Source organism: Canis lupus, chromosome 12, assembly GCF_011100685.1.
Source record: "Canis lupus familiaris isolate Mischka breed German Shepherd chromosome 12, alternate assembly UU_Cfam_GSD_1.0, whole genome shotgun sequence".
NCBI lineage: Eukaryota > Metazoa > Chordata > Mammalia > Carnivora > Canidae > Canis > Canis lupus.
In genome coordinates this window covers 19,560,867-19,573,960 of record NC_049233.1, presented here as the reverse complement: position 1 = coordinate 19,573,960, position 13,094 = coordinate 19,560,867, and the positions used below count along the sequence as shown (strand labels likewise).

The following is a 13,094-nucleotide window of genomic DNA, read 5'->3' as shown; positions in this document are numbered from 1 at the left end:
AAAATGGCTTCCCAAAGATGTTCTGCCCTGATCCCAAATATCTATGAATATAGTGAGATAGAACTTCATTCAATACAGAACGTTATGTGGCACAGTTGACCCAAAGATAGAATATCCCAGATTATCAAGGTGGGCCCAAATAATAGCATGAGCCCTTTAAAGCAGAGAGCTTTCTCCTCCTCTGGCCACAGAGGAAGACAGAGGGATTCAAAGTGTGAGAAGAGCTTAAAACCATCACTGGATTTAAGATGGAAGGGAGAACATGTTAAAAAAAAAAAAAAAAAAAAGCAGGTGGAATAAATAGAGAATGGACCTTGGCTGACAGCCAGTGGGGAAATATGGACCTCCATTCTACAGCCACAAGGAAATAAATTCCACCAACAATCTGAATGAGTTTAGAAATTGTTTTTTCCTGAGAGGCTCCAGAAGTAAACCCAGCCAAGCCTGTTTGGATTCTTAATCCATAACCCAAAGATAATAAATTTGTATTATTTTAGCCACTAAGTTTATGGTAATTTGTCATGCAGCAATAAAGACCTAATATGCTATCTCAAATAAAGTTCTCTGTTTATGACATTGCCAGGATCCTTGGCTCCTGAAAATGGTTCTAATGAGGGTGAGCAAGACATTGTATGAGTGGCTTTCTGTAAGTTCTTGAGCCCATCACCTTAGCATCTTTTTAAGTTCCCTTACTCTGTAAATAGCAACTTCTCAAATGAACTTGGAATAGAGAAGAGAACTAGCTCAGACCATTGGTGAGACTAACTAGTCTATTGATGTGCAGTCTCATTTAGCATCTTCTCTTGTATAACCTCTCCATATCCCCAGGCACCTGCTTTCTAGGAAACAGCTATTGAGTATATAAGAACAGAATTTTCTGTCAACATGGGAGGACATTCTTCTCAAGGCTGGCAGAAGGTTCATCCTGGAAGAGATTTCTGTACTGCCAGCTTGTCTCTTTCCTCCTTCATGGCAAAAAACAGTGATCTGTCATTGAAGAATGTTTCTGTGCTCTTTCTTCTTTTTGCTACCATACAAATTCACTGCTTTGTTGAGCTAGGTGGATGGCGAAATTGTCTTAATGGTATTTCATATATCTGGCTTTTTAAGGAAAATGAAATGCTTTGCATAGGCAAACTTTCCATTTAATTAAAAATTGTTCCTTTTATCACTACATTTTTAAAAGCATTCATCACTTAAACTAAAAACAAAACAAAAAAATCCCCCACATATTATCGACCCTTATTAAGTGGGAAATAATGTAGATCATTCACATTTTTATTGATGACTCATGGTTATCATTAAAATTATCATTTATTTCACAGTCTTGTTTCTGCAGTGATACCCTTAGGGACCATTGTTCTTACACTAATTGGCCCCAGACCACTAAATCCTTGACTCTACTTCTGCAGGTTATATTTTTCTGCTATTTTCCTTATTATAAACAGGATGTAACTGTAATCCATTGCTACCACTCACATATCTGTATCCAGCAGTTTCTCAATCACATTCGCATGTAGCTCTAACTCTAAAATTGAACCATGCTACCTTAAAATCAAGTAACTAAGATCTCTGTGTACAGATGGTGAAGTTGTAGGTAGATATAATAAGGACTCATAAAAGCTTAGATTTCAATATCTTTTAGTTCCCAAACATTAATTGAATAGCTATTATATCCAGAAAATTATATGGCTCATATGAAAATCTAGAGATTTAAAAATTAATGGAAAGGCAAAACAAACATTTGTACAACTATTTAACAAGAATATGTCATATTGAATCTAATTCTATGTATAATTATAAAGAAATTAATTCAGTATGAACCTGCTTCACCGTTAGTCTAGTTTTTTATAAAATTAACTTTAGTTATATTAACTGTAGTGTATTTTTCTCTTTGTAATAATTATTAGGTGGTCAATGCTTCAATTTATTATTATATTCCCAAGAGTGCCTAAGCATAGAGTCATGCAAATAAATAACCATTAAATATTTGTTGCAGTGAAATGTAACCTGTTTGGCTTCTTCGTTATTCTGATATTCCTGTGTAACCAATATCCTGTATTAAATATCTCCCAGCAAATAAATCTTGGCTCTTGTTTTCCTGGCTGCACTATGACTGCTACAGCACCCTAATGCAAACAGAACATTTTGAATAGTTTGTGTGTGATCTTAAAGAATGTATTCAGAGTTTCCAATATCCCAGATAAGATAGTCATGATAGATTTATTACAAAATATTATTTTAAATGAGTTTCTCTACCTAAAATGCTTAGATTTTAACCCTTGGGTTGACCTTGTTGGAAGATGTGCCATGTTTATTCTCTGCCTTTATATACTCCTGGCACACTGCAACCTACACCTAGGGTTACTGGAGTCTCAATTTGAAATGAGTAATTTCAAAGAACCACAGAGCTTAATAATAAATACTAGAGCATAGCACAAAGCATACCAAATGAGAAATATGCCAGAACTTGAGATTGGCCAGGCCAAGATAGGTAATGGCTTTCCAGAGGCATATGAAGACCTAAGAGCAGAGAAATGCATGATGGGCACTGATCTGTCATAATGTTACTACAGTAACATGTATTAGGTGCTTACCATGTACCAGGTTTGGAACCACTCTGTTGTGCCAGAAGGAAACCATCAGATCTTAAGCCATTTCTTCCCTCTTCTCTCCCTAGGAGTTGACAGCAGCTAAAGGCATCTGGCTAAGTTTAATAGGGAGGACAAGGACTGGGAAATATAAGTAAAATGGTATGTGTGTACTCCGGAAAGTCATTCTTGCCTTGCAGACTGTATAGGGAGTGGGTGGGGGGACTCTGTTCCTGAGTGACAGAGGTCATGGTGTTTTATTTATGTTTGCACATCTCACAGTGCATAGAACAATGTTTGGACATAGTTGGAAGGGTTAACGTGTTTGTGAAACTGAGTTGACTAGAGAGCTTACTTTCTTCTTCCAGGTATGGAATCTTGCAAACTTCTTTGGAATTCCAGTCACCTCATGCATGGCACATATAGATTCTGCTCTATCTAGCCTACTTAAAACAGGAAGAATTGAAAATATAGGACAACTGAAACATTTAATAGAAACATGGGGCACTTTTACAGAAATCTGACTTAACTTTGAGGAGGTGAAGGTTGAAGAAAGAACAATTAAGTATCTCTAACAGTCCTACCTTCAGCCCACCCCCATAGGTCTTGCCCAGAACCAGCTTTCAACAGAACTTATTTGTTTATTTTCCAAGTTTGCCATGCAAATAGAAATAATCCTTTCCTCTTGAAAAAGTAAGCATTTCAGATCTGGCAGATTGAAAATCAAGAGCTGGAGTGAATAGTGGTGATCTCAGAATTGGGAAATGCCTGTATTCTCTTGATCTTTTTTTTTTTTTTTTTTTTTTTTTAGCTTGTACTTAAGCATCATCAAAGGGGGGGAAATTCTTTCACATACTTGACTGGGTATTGGAAGCTGTTAAATAGTGGTTAAAACTGGGAGGATTGGAGGGCACTTTCCTCCCCTATTTTTTAAAGTTTGGCTGTAGGTCCTTCTGCCTGCAGGCTACAGTCACATTAGCAGTTGGAAATTGGATAACGACAGCACAATGACAAATCCAGGTTGCTTGCAATAAGTTGCTAATCCCTTTGCTTTAATATCGGAGCAGCGTCTAATGATGTTTGGACATCACTCCAGTTTACTGACGACCCCACTGGGGCCAGCAATAGAACCTTACAACTGTCTAACAAGGCGTCAGGTGACTCCCGTCGTCACAGCAACGGACACTGGAATCTAATCTTCCTTCCATCCCTTCTAGCACCCAATAACGCCTAGATTATATAAGTGGCCCATCATTGCTTGGTAACTTGAATCAATTAACGTTAATTCGCACAATGCTATGATGTATTGTGATCACTTTCATTTCAGGGAAGGGGGAGAAATTGCTATAAGTCACCTAAAATGAGGTTGTCTGTGGTGCTGAGGTATTAATTGGGTGTCCATATTAAATGCAAAAGGAGCCCCATCGTGAAAGGAACGTGGATGAGTGACTCTCTTGGCTGCTATTGACCTATCAGAAGAAGACAGTGCCCTTTTCTTTTGCTTTTATCTATTACAGTTTTCCCTATTGCGTGTCAAGTTGATGTATTATAAAAAATTCATTTGGTGACCTTTCACCCCCTTAGCAGATTAAACAATTTCACTTCGATGGCATCATTAACAGGACCCTGCATTTAATGATGATTTCTCTAAAAGGCCACGGAGATTCGATTTTAAGCTAACAGATTTATTGCACTATTATAACATATCGTAAAAAACTGTACCACCTACGGTCAGGTTTTAGGATAGAAACTGCTTAAGAGTTTATGCGGAGCTTAAAGTGGTATTACCTTGGGATATGCTGTAGCAGCAAGTCTCTGACCTCCAGTGAGATGCTGTTTACATTTAATAAGAGATGTTTGCTCACAATAAACTTTAAAATGTGTCAGGGACGAGCCTTTCAGCAGGTTTTCAGGCAGTTGACTCCCATCTCTTCATCTCTAGACGGCAATGTACTTACGTCAGGATCTGCGCTGGAGTCTTCTGGCTTCCTTAACCCCATTGCTAGCCTGCACCCTATCCCACATCAGAAAGCATTTAAGAAAGGATTTAGGGGAGAGATAGGATCTGGTAACAATGTTAGAATTTTACAATAATCTGGGCCCCATGGAAGGATAGGATTAATAGCATGGATTTTAAAAATCTGATTTAAATAGTTCCCCTTAAAAAAAGAAAACTTACTCATTCAGGCTAAGCAAACTAATAAATGATGATTAAACTAATGTATGTTGAATTCCCAGTGAGTGGTTCTAGCACAGAGGTCAGAGCTTTAGCCAGTAGATGACCAAAGGGGATTCCTAGGACCACATACGACCACCCTGGCCTTGTTCACCCAGGATTCTCAGGGGAGGGAGAAAATGCTTCCTACAGAAACTTCGTAGTTTGTGATCCACTCAATTTGCTCTTTCGCTCTTCCACTCTTTCCTCTTTTTAGGATGAATTGTCATCTTTGCCTGACATACACCTTCCATGTTAAATAAATATTTTATCCTTTTCTCCTTAGGTGAAAGAGGAAGAAAAAAATGGTTGGGGAATAAAGAAGCATTTAATTGGGGAAGAGTAGCTGTCTCCTCCTCCTCCTCCTCCTCCTTCTTCCTCTTCTTTCTTTTTTAATCAAAGCCTTGTTAGAACTGACCTAGGCTGTTTTGAGAATAAGTCAACAAAGGATGCCCTCTACTAGGGTAATATGTGTGATATGATTTCTATATATCACCATGTAATTGCTAAAAATCTATTGCATGGCTGTGATGCATATACACAATAGGCTTAATAGGACAATGGATATATAATCTATAATATTCTTTTAATAGAGCTGTATTGGTCATCAAAACACCAAAGCTCGGTCACCTGATGGCTCAGTCACTTAAGTGTCTGCTTTTGGCTAGAGTCATGATCCCAAGGTCCTGGGATTGAGTCTCACATTTGGCTCTCTGCTGGCAGGGAGCCTGCTTCTCCCTCTCTGTCTGTCTGCCACTCTGCCTGCTTGTGTGCTTGCGTGCTCTCTCTCTCCTTCTGTCAAATAAATAAATAAAATATTAAAAGAAAAGAAAAGAAAAAACACCAAAGCTTTGGGAAAAAAGATATTTTGAGGTATCATGAATTGCATAACCATTTTATGTTTATTGTATTTTATTACTGAGTCACATTAGCAATTAACATGCTTGTAAGGGGTGAAAAATAATATAGCTCCTTGATTAACGGCTCTAGACCTTGATCATTTGTGAGACCTTTGACAAGTTACTTAAACCCTTTTGAGTCTCAGTTTCTTCTAGTTTAACTGGAAGTACCTACATCACAGTGTCATTTTAAAGATGCACTGGGTTTATATGTGGAAAGCTTAGAATAGTTCCTGGTACACAGTAAGCGCTCAGCATATATTAATTTTAAGGTATTATTCTCCCTAAGGGCTTCATTCAATTAAAATAAATTAATCAATTAATTCCACAGTTATTGAGCCTATTTAGTGCAAGCACACTGTGGAGAATGTAAATATGAAAGGGTTGTTGTGAGGAGTCCTTAAGCTATTTTGTGCAGAACAGTGCTATTGTCAGAGCTTGCTGTCAGGCATCTTTTCCAATTCTTTCAGTGACATCATTTTGGTACCTCGAATCAGCCATGGTAGAAGTCTTTATACCACAAAAATTGGAAAATACCACAAATCAGAGTTTTGGGGGGAGAGCTGGTTTACGAGCAGATTAGTGAACATATCTACACCTTCTAAACATTTTAGTCTGGTAAGGCATTCTTGGGGCCGATATTAAGGAACGGTGATAAAAATCCAAGTTTGTAATTTGTGCTTCTTTCCACTCCCACACACCAGTCCATCCTTTATCAATGCTAAACAAACACAGAAAAATAAATATTTAATTATTGTTTGATTATAAGGTCATATTTTCCATATAATACATTATGAAGTTTCTAGAAACAACAGCCAATGTAAATATTTTCACTGGTAATAATGCACTTGAGAAATTGTTATGATATCTGTAACCTTATGGATGTGTTCTATTTTTGTCAACATGTGCCAGAAATGCAAGCAGTTTTAAAACTGGGAACTTCATATATATCCGGCCCTATGCTCTCTCGGTCCTCGTCCAGCCTTCAGACGGAGAAGTGGGAAAGGAGCTTACAGTACAGCCACGGCTTGTTTTTCTGGATAAGCAGGTAACTGGTTCCTGGGTACGCATCTCTCTTAGAGCTGGGAGCATGTCTTATGGGGCACATGTCACACATTTACCAAGTGGCTGTCTGTCTGCTGCCCTGAGAACCTCTGTGTACTTTGTCGTCTGCCTTCTACCTCACAGCTGAGGTCTGGCTTCCTCTCGCTTCCTGTGAGTGCCCAAGATCTGATGAAAAGTAAAAATAAAATCCTGATACTTTCCCTCCCCAAGCAAATTCTTGAAGCGGGTCTTTCATATCTCCTGGAAATCTAGCCTTCCCAAAGAAATCATTCCATATGCTAATGAAGGAATGTCTGTTATCACATCTGCATTACAGTTTTATGTTATTTTAAATGATGCCTCTTATATGTGGTTAAGTAAATCATCAACAGAGGCGTCTGTGTGATTCTAATTTTAGTGTCTGTGTCCTCTGATTCTATCTTATTTCTTCCATATTTACTAAAGTCATGTGGGGAAGGAAGGGAAATAAAGTAGTGAAATAAGCTTTCTACTCTTAATTGTACATATATACCCCTGACATGATTGCATGGGGAAGAAGGTGGTGAGATTGAGGTCAACACTTGGAAATTTGTCCTTTTGGAAGTATAATCTGGCACTCAGACAGCTGAGCCCTGCTTCCTTTGCTCAATCATACCTTCCTTATTAATCTTCAATGGAAATACCACTGTCCTCTCCTGTAAGGTTGATTTTCTCTTCACCTCTTCACTGACCTGCCCCAAATACTCCTACAATAATCTCCATTATCTTCTCTTTTATTTTTTTTTCAAAAATTTTATTTGAGAAAGAGAGAGAGTGTGTGCATGCACACTAACAGGAGTGGGTAGGGGAGGGGGGTGAGGAGCAGAGAGAGAAGCAGACTCCCTGGGAGCAGGGAGCCGCATATCAGGCTCAATCCCAAGATCCCAGGATTGTGACCCAAGGCAAAGACAGATGCCTAACCAACTGAGCCGCCCAGGTACCCCCCATACTCTTTTTTTGATAAGCTAATTTTGATATATTCTTAACATAAGAAAATATTCATCATTTTCTTTCCTCTACCTATCTCTACTGAATATGTTTCATAAAAAATTCTCTCAGGGTCCTTTACTGTTTGAGATAACTTCATAAAATTCTCCTCTCAATTCAACTCCCCCCACCCTTTTTTCTTATTTCCAGAATCAGAGAATAGAGTCCTTGGGTCCCCCATCAGAACCTTGGGCCATTTCTGTTTCCTTGGAAGGGACATCAGATCCAGTGCTGAAAGGTAGGTACCTGTGACATTCAGACACCTGTTAGTACTACATCTGAAAGAAAATGTTTGCAGCGATTTGAATCTTTAGCAAGGTCAGTAATACTCAATATCATGGGTAGTTTGGAAGAAATCTCCTTTATCCCCAGTCTACAATGCCATATCTGTAAAAAGGAAGATTAGACCGGCAGTAAATACTTAAAAGCCACCTCCTTTTCTCCCTTTGCATGATAAGGACCATTTTGTCATAATCGTATCCTTAATATGATATAAGAAAAAAAGCATGTCCCCAAGACAAGTGATTCTGGTACAGTGTCATGGACTGTCCCAGAGAGCAAGTCACAGATATGATATTATTCCTTTTATTTTTCTCTTAAGATATATTTATTTATTTAAAAGAGAGAGAGAGTACATGACATGGGGGGAGGGGCTGAGGGAGAAGGAGAGAGAGAATCCAAGCAGACTCCCTGTTGAGTGTAGAGCCCACTCAGGGCTTGATCTCATGACCCTGAGATCATGACCTGAGCCAAAAATCAAGAGTCGAATTATTAATCAACTGTGCCATCCAGGCACCCCTATGATGTGGTTTCTATAGGAAAATAGAAATACTCTGTGTTATGAAGGATAAATGCTATGACAAATGCAAAGCACCTGGCCCAGAGTAGGCTCTCAGAGTTTACGTCTCCCTCTCCATCTTTCTTTCTCCTCTATTGCCTTCCTAGTAAGTCCTAGGACCACTGCTAGCTTCATTTATTTTCCCTGCAGCTTGTTCATATAAAAAATAAAAAAAAAACATTCTATTCTTTGCTTCTATGAGTTTGACTATTTTAGATATGACATATAAGTGGAATCATGCAGTATTTGTCCTTCTGTGACTGGCTTATTTCACCTAGATTCACCTATGTTGTCACATATTTCTGAATTTTCTTTGTTTAAGACTAATGGATAGTATGCTATTGTATGCATATATGGCATTTTTTAAATCCATTCATCTGTTGATGAACACTTAGATTGTTTCCATATCTTGGCTAGTATGAATAGCACTGCGATGAATATGGGAGATTTGGATACCTCTTTAAGATCTTGATTTCAATCCTTTTGGATAAATATCTAGAAGTGGGCTTGTTGGATCATATGGTAATTCTATTTCTATTTTTGTGAGGAACCTCCATGCTGTTTTCCATAATGGTTGCACTATTTTGCATTCCCATCAACAGTGTATAAGAGTTCTAGTGTCTCTACATCTTTACCAGCTTGCTTTCTTTCTTTTTCTTTCTTCTTTCTTTCTTTCTTTCTTTCTTTCTTTCTTTCTTTCTTTCTTTCTTTCTTTCTTTTTCTTTTTTTTCCTTCTTTCTCTTTTTCTTTCAATAGCCATCCTAATAGATGTGAGATTGTATTTCATTGGAGTTTTAGTTTGCATTTCCCTGATGATTAGTGGTGTTAAGCATCTTGTCTAACTTTGCTTCACATGTCCATACTACCCAAAGCAATCTACAGATTCAGTGCAATCTCTATCAAAATCTCAATAGTGTTTCTTTACAGAAATAGAGAAAACAATTCTAAAATTTATATGGAACCATGAAAGATCTTGAATACCCAAAGAAATCTTGAAAAAGAAAAACAAAACTGAAAGCATCACACTTTGTAGTTTTAAAGTGTATTACAAAACTATAAAAATTAAAACAGTATGGTACTGGCCTAAAGATAAATGTATAGACCAATTGAGCAGAATAGAGAGCCTAGAAATAAATCCTCACATATACGGCCAACTGATATTTGACAATGGAGCCAAGAATACACAATGGGGAAAGGATAGACATTTCAACAGATAGTGTTGGGGAACTGGATATCCACATGGAAAAGAGTGAAATTGGAGCATTATTTTACATCATTTGGAGTATGTAACTCAAAATGGATTAAAATCTAAAACATAAGACCTGAAACTAAAAAAAAAAAAAAAAAAAAAAAAGGACTTGAAACTAAAAAACCCCTAGAAAAAATAAATGAAATCTTGACATTGGTTTTAGGAATAATTTCATAGATCTGACATCAAGTGCACAGGCAACAGTTAGAACCAAAATTAGAGAGTGCATTAATAACTTTTAAAAAATGAGCTTATCAGCTTTCTTATGTACTTCATGAGTTGGTCAAGACATTTCTATTGGTTTAGGGTTGTCTGTAATTTTTTTTTCCTCAAACTTGTAAATGAATCATCTACCAGTTCAAAATATCTATAAAATTGCTGGTTTCCAAGAATAAGCCATGACTTTACTGTTATTTCTTGCTCTATCCTGGCTATGAGCCTAAACTCTTTCAGATGGATTCTGTAAACTATATGAAACACTAAAATATATAGGAATAAATCCATTGTAGAAATAAATGCTAAATCTTACCTCTCCTGCTAGTTGAATTTATTTTTTGGCCTGAACTGTTACTGTCATCTGGCATAAAACACCTGTCTCTCCTGTTGTCCTTCCATTCTTTGTGATTGTCTTGAAAAAAAAGAAAGATATAAAATTCTTATGATAAAGTTTCTAAGTTAATGAATTATCACTCAACATAGTTTTTAATGAATTAATCCCAGAAGTTTTTTATATCACTGCCTATTTAGCTTATACATTTTGTTTTCCTGCAAAGCTACCCCTCATCAACTCCAGAAAAACAGAATTAGTCCCTTCTGAAAATGTTCTTGAGGAGGCAACTGACATTTCATGATTAAATATTTCATAGCTTCAAAAACCCTGTCTCAGGTTTGTCTCATTCTCTTCCTTTCTTATTAGAGCTATAAATTTCTTTGCTATCTTTTTTCAAGTTGCCTTTCAACTATTTTGGCCTATAAATTCCCTATCCTATCTACTTATTTATTGAGAAACTAAATCTTTTCAGCCTGTGCACAAAAATTATTTCCCCAAACTTTCATAGTTTTGTTACTCTCCTGAGCATCCTGTCCACTCTTCATTTGTACAATTCAACTTTAAAGGCCCAGGTAATGCTGCTTATTCTGTGAGACTCACCTCACAGACTCCATATTTTCCATTCTTCCACTCATAACAATGTATATTTTACTCACTTTGGTGAAAGTAACACCCATAATGCTGACTCATATTTTTGCTATTCTTGGTCATTTTTTTGCCAAAGCAGTTAAGCCTGAAACACCTTAGGTTTAAAATCCCAAGGAAAGAGGACAGCCCAAAATGATAAGGACATGCAAATTCACAGAAACAAGCCACATCATAAAGAAAGCAAGATAGTTAAGCAAAGCAATCCAGGATTGGCCAATATGAAAATTAAACATTCAAAATTGTATTATCAGGTAGTTTTAAACTGCCTGCTCTGATGATGTATTCTGTCCATTCTTCAATGCCACGTAGCTGTTGGTGTCATTTTGCTATGAGATTCAGAAGACATAACAGTAATTCAGAAGATATAACAATCCCTTCTAATCTTAAGACGACAGTGTCAAAATACCAATTTTCTGCTGTTTTTCCATGTTTCAGTAATGTGCACATCAACTGTCCTCACCTAGATACTGAAGCTCACCTACCCCTAATCCTCTATTTCACATTATACCCGTATTCCATGCTCATATAGATAAGAATCCATGCTCCAAACTTTATACACACTCCAGATCTGTCTTTGTCTTTTCAGGCTACTATAACAAAACACTGTAGACAGAGTGGCTTATAAACAACAACTAAAGGGGCACCTGGGTGGCTCCGTGGTTGATCATCTGCCTTTGCCTCAGGTCATGATCCTGGGATCCTGGGATCAAGTTCCATATCAGGCTCCCCACAGGGAGCCTGCTTCTTCCTCTGCCTATGTCTCTCTCTGTGTCTCTCATGAATAAATAAATAAAATCTTAAAACAACAACAACAACAAAAACAAAAATTTACCACTCACAGTCCTGGAGACTGAGAAGTCCAAGATCAAGGTACAGCAAATTTGATGTCTGGTGATGGCCAGCTTCCTGATTCACAGGTGGCCATCTTCACTGTGTACTCACATGGCCAAAGGAGTTTCTTTTTCTCTTCTCTCTTTCTTTCCTTCTTCTCTTTCTTTCTTTCTTTCTTTCTTTCTTTCTTTCTTTCTTTCTTTCTTTCTTTCTTTCTTTCTTTCTTTTCTTTCTTTCTTTCTTTCTTTCTTTCTTTCTTTCTTTCTTTCTTTCTTTTTCTTCCTTCCTTCCTTCCTTCCTTCCTTCCTTCCTTCCTTCCTTCCTTCCTTCCTTTCTTTCTTTCTTTCTTTCTTTCTTTCTTTTTTTCTTTCTTTTTCTTTCTTCTTCTTTCTTTTAGAAGAATACACTTAATCGACTGAGCCACCCAAGCACCCCTAGAGTTTCTTTTATAAGAGCACTAATCAGTCCACAAGGACCCCACCTCCAAATTCCAGCACACAGGAGATGAAGTTTCCACATTGGGATTTTGGAGGGACATGGACATTAAGTCCGTAGCAATACCTTATCCATACTCTATAACTTACCCATATCCAGTACCTCATTCATACTCCATGCCTTACCCCTACTTCACATCTTTAGTCATACTCTACACCTTGCCCATATTCCTTCTTAAAAAATGTGGTAAATATATACAACAAAAGCTTGCTGTCATAACTATTTTGACATGTACAGTTCAGTTACCTATACTCCTTAACCATGCTTCATACCTTTACCCATTTGTTATACCTTACTTAGACTCTATTCCTTACTCATACTCCACAACTCACCATTCTTCAAACATTACCCATACTCATCACCTTACCCATATTCTGTTTTTTTTTATCCATCCTCCATACCTCATTCTGTACCATACCTTACTCATCCTCCATGTTTACTTTGTCCCACTCCTGACACCCTGTCCCAATCATTCATTTTCTTTCAGTTATTCCAAAGATATCATTGACTAGCTTAGAATCATATTGTGGCCATGCAAAATGAATTAAACTGTTTGCTCTTTTATTCAATTAACAATGTCACACTCAGCCAGCTGACTCATCTGGATTAATCTTGGGGGATTCACTGAGGAAGTATGAGGAATGGGCTGAAGTTGTTTCTATGCACACATTTGTGTGTGTGTCATGAAGTAGAGAAACAATTTTACAG

At 37.3% G+C, this 13,094-nt stretch overlaps 1 protein-coding gene across 1 annotated transcript in view; it reads left to right on the top strand.

Annotated features, from left to right (window-relative positions):
* The window catches only part of PKHD1 (PKHD1 ciliary IPT domain containing fibrocystin/polyductin), a 469,885-nt gene that overhangs the window by 426,329 nt on the left and 30,462 nt on the right, over positions 1–13,094 (top strand). The window contains 2 exon segments of the mRNA XM_038554300.1: positions 6,618–6,753; positions 7,926–8,013. Coding sequence (XP_038410228.1) covers positions 6,618–6,753; positions 7,926–8,013 — 224 coding nt within the window.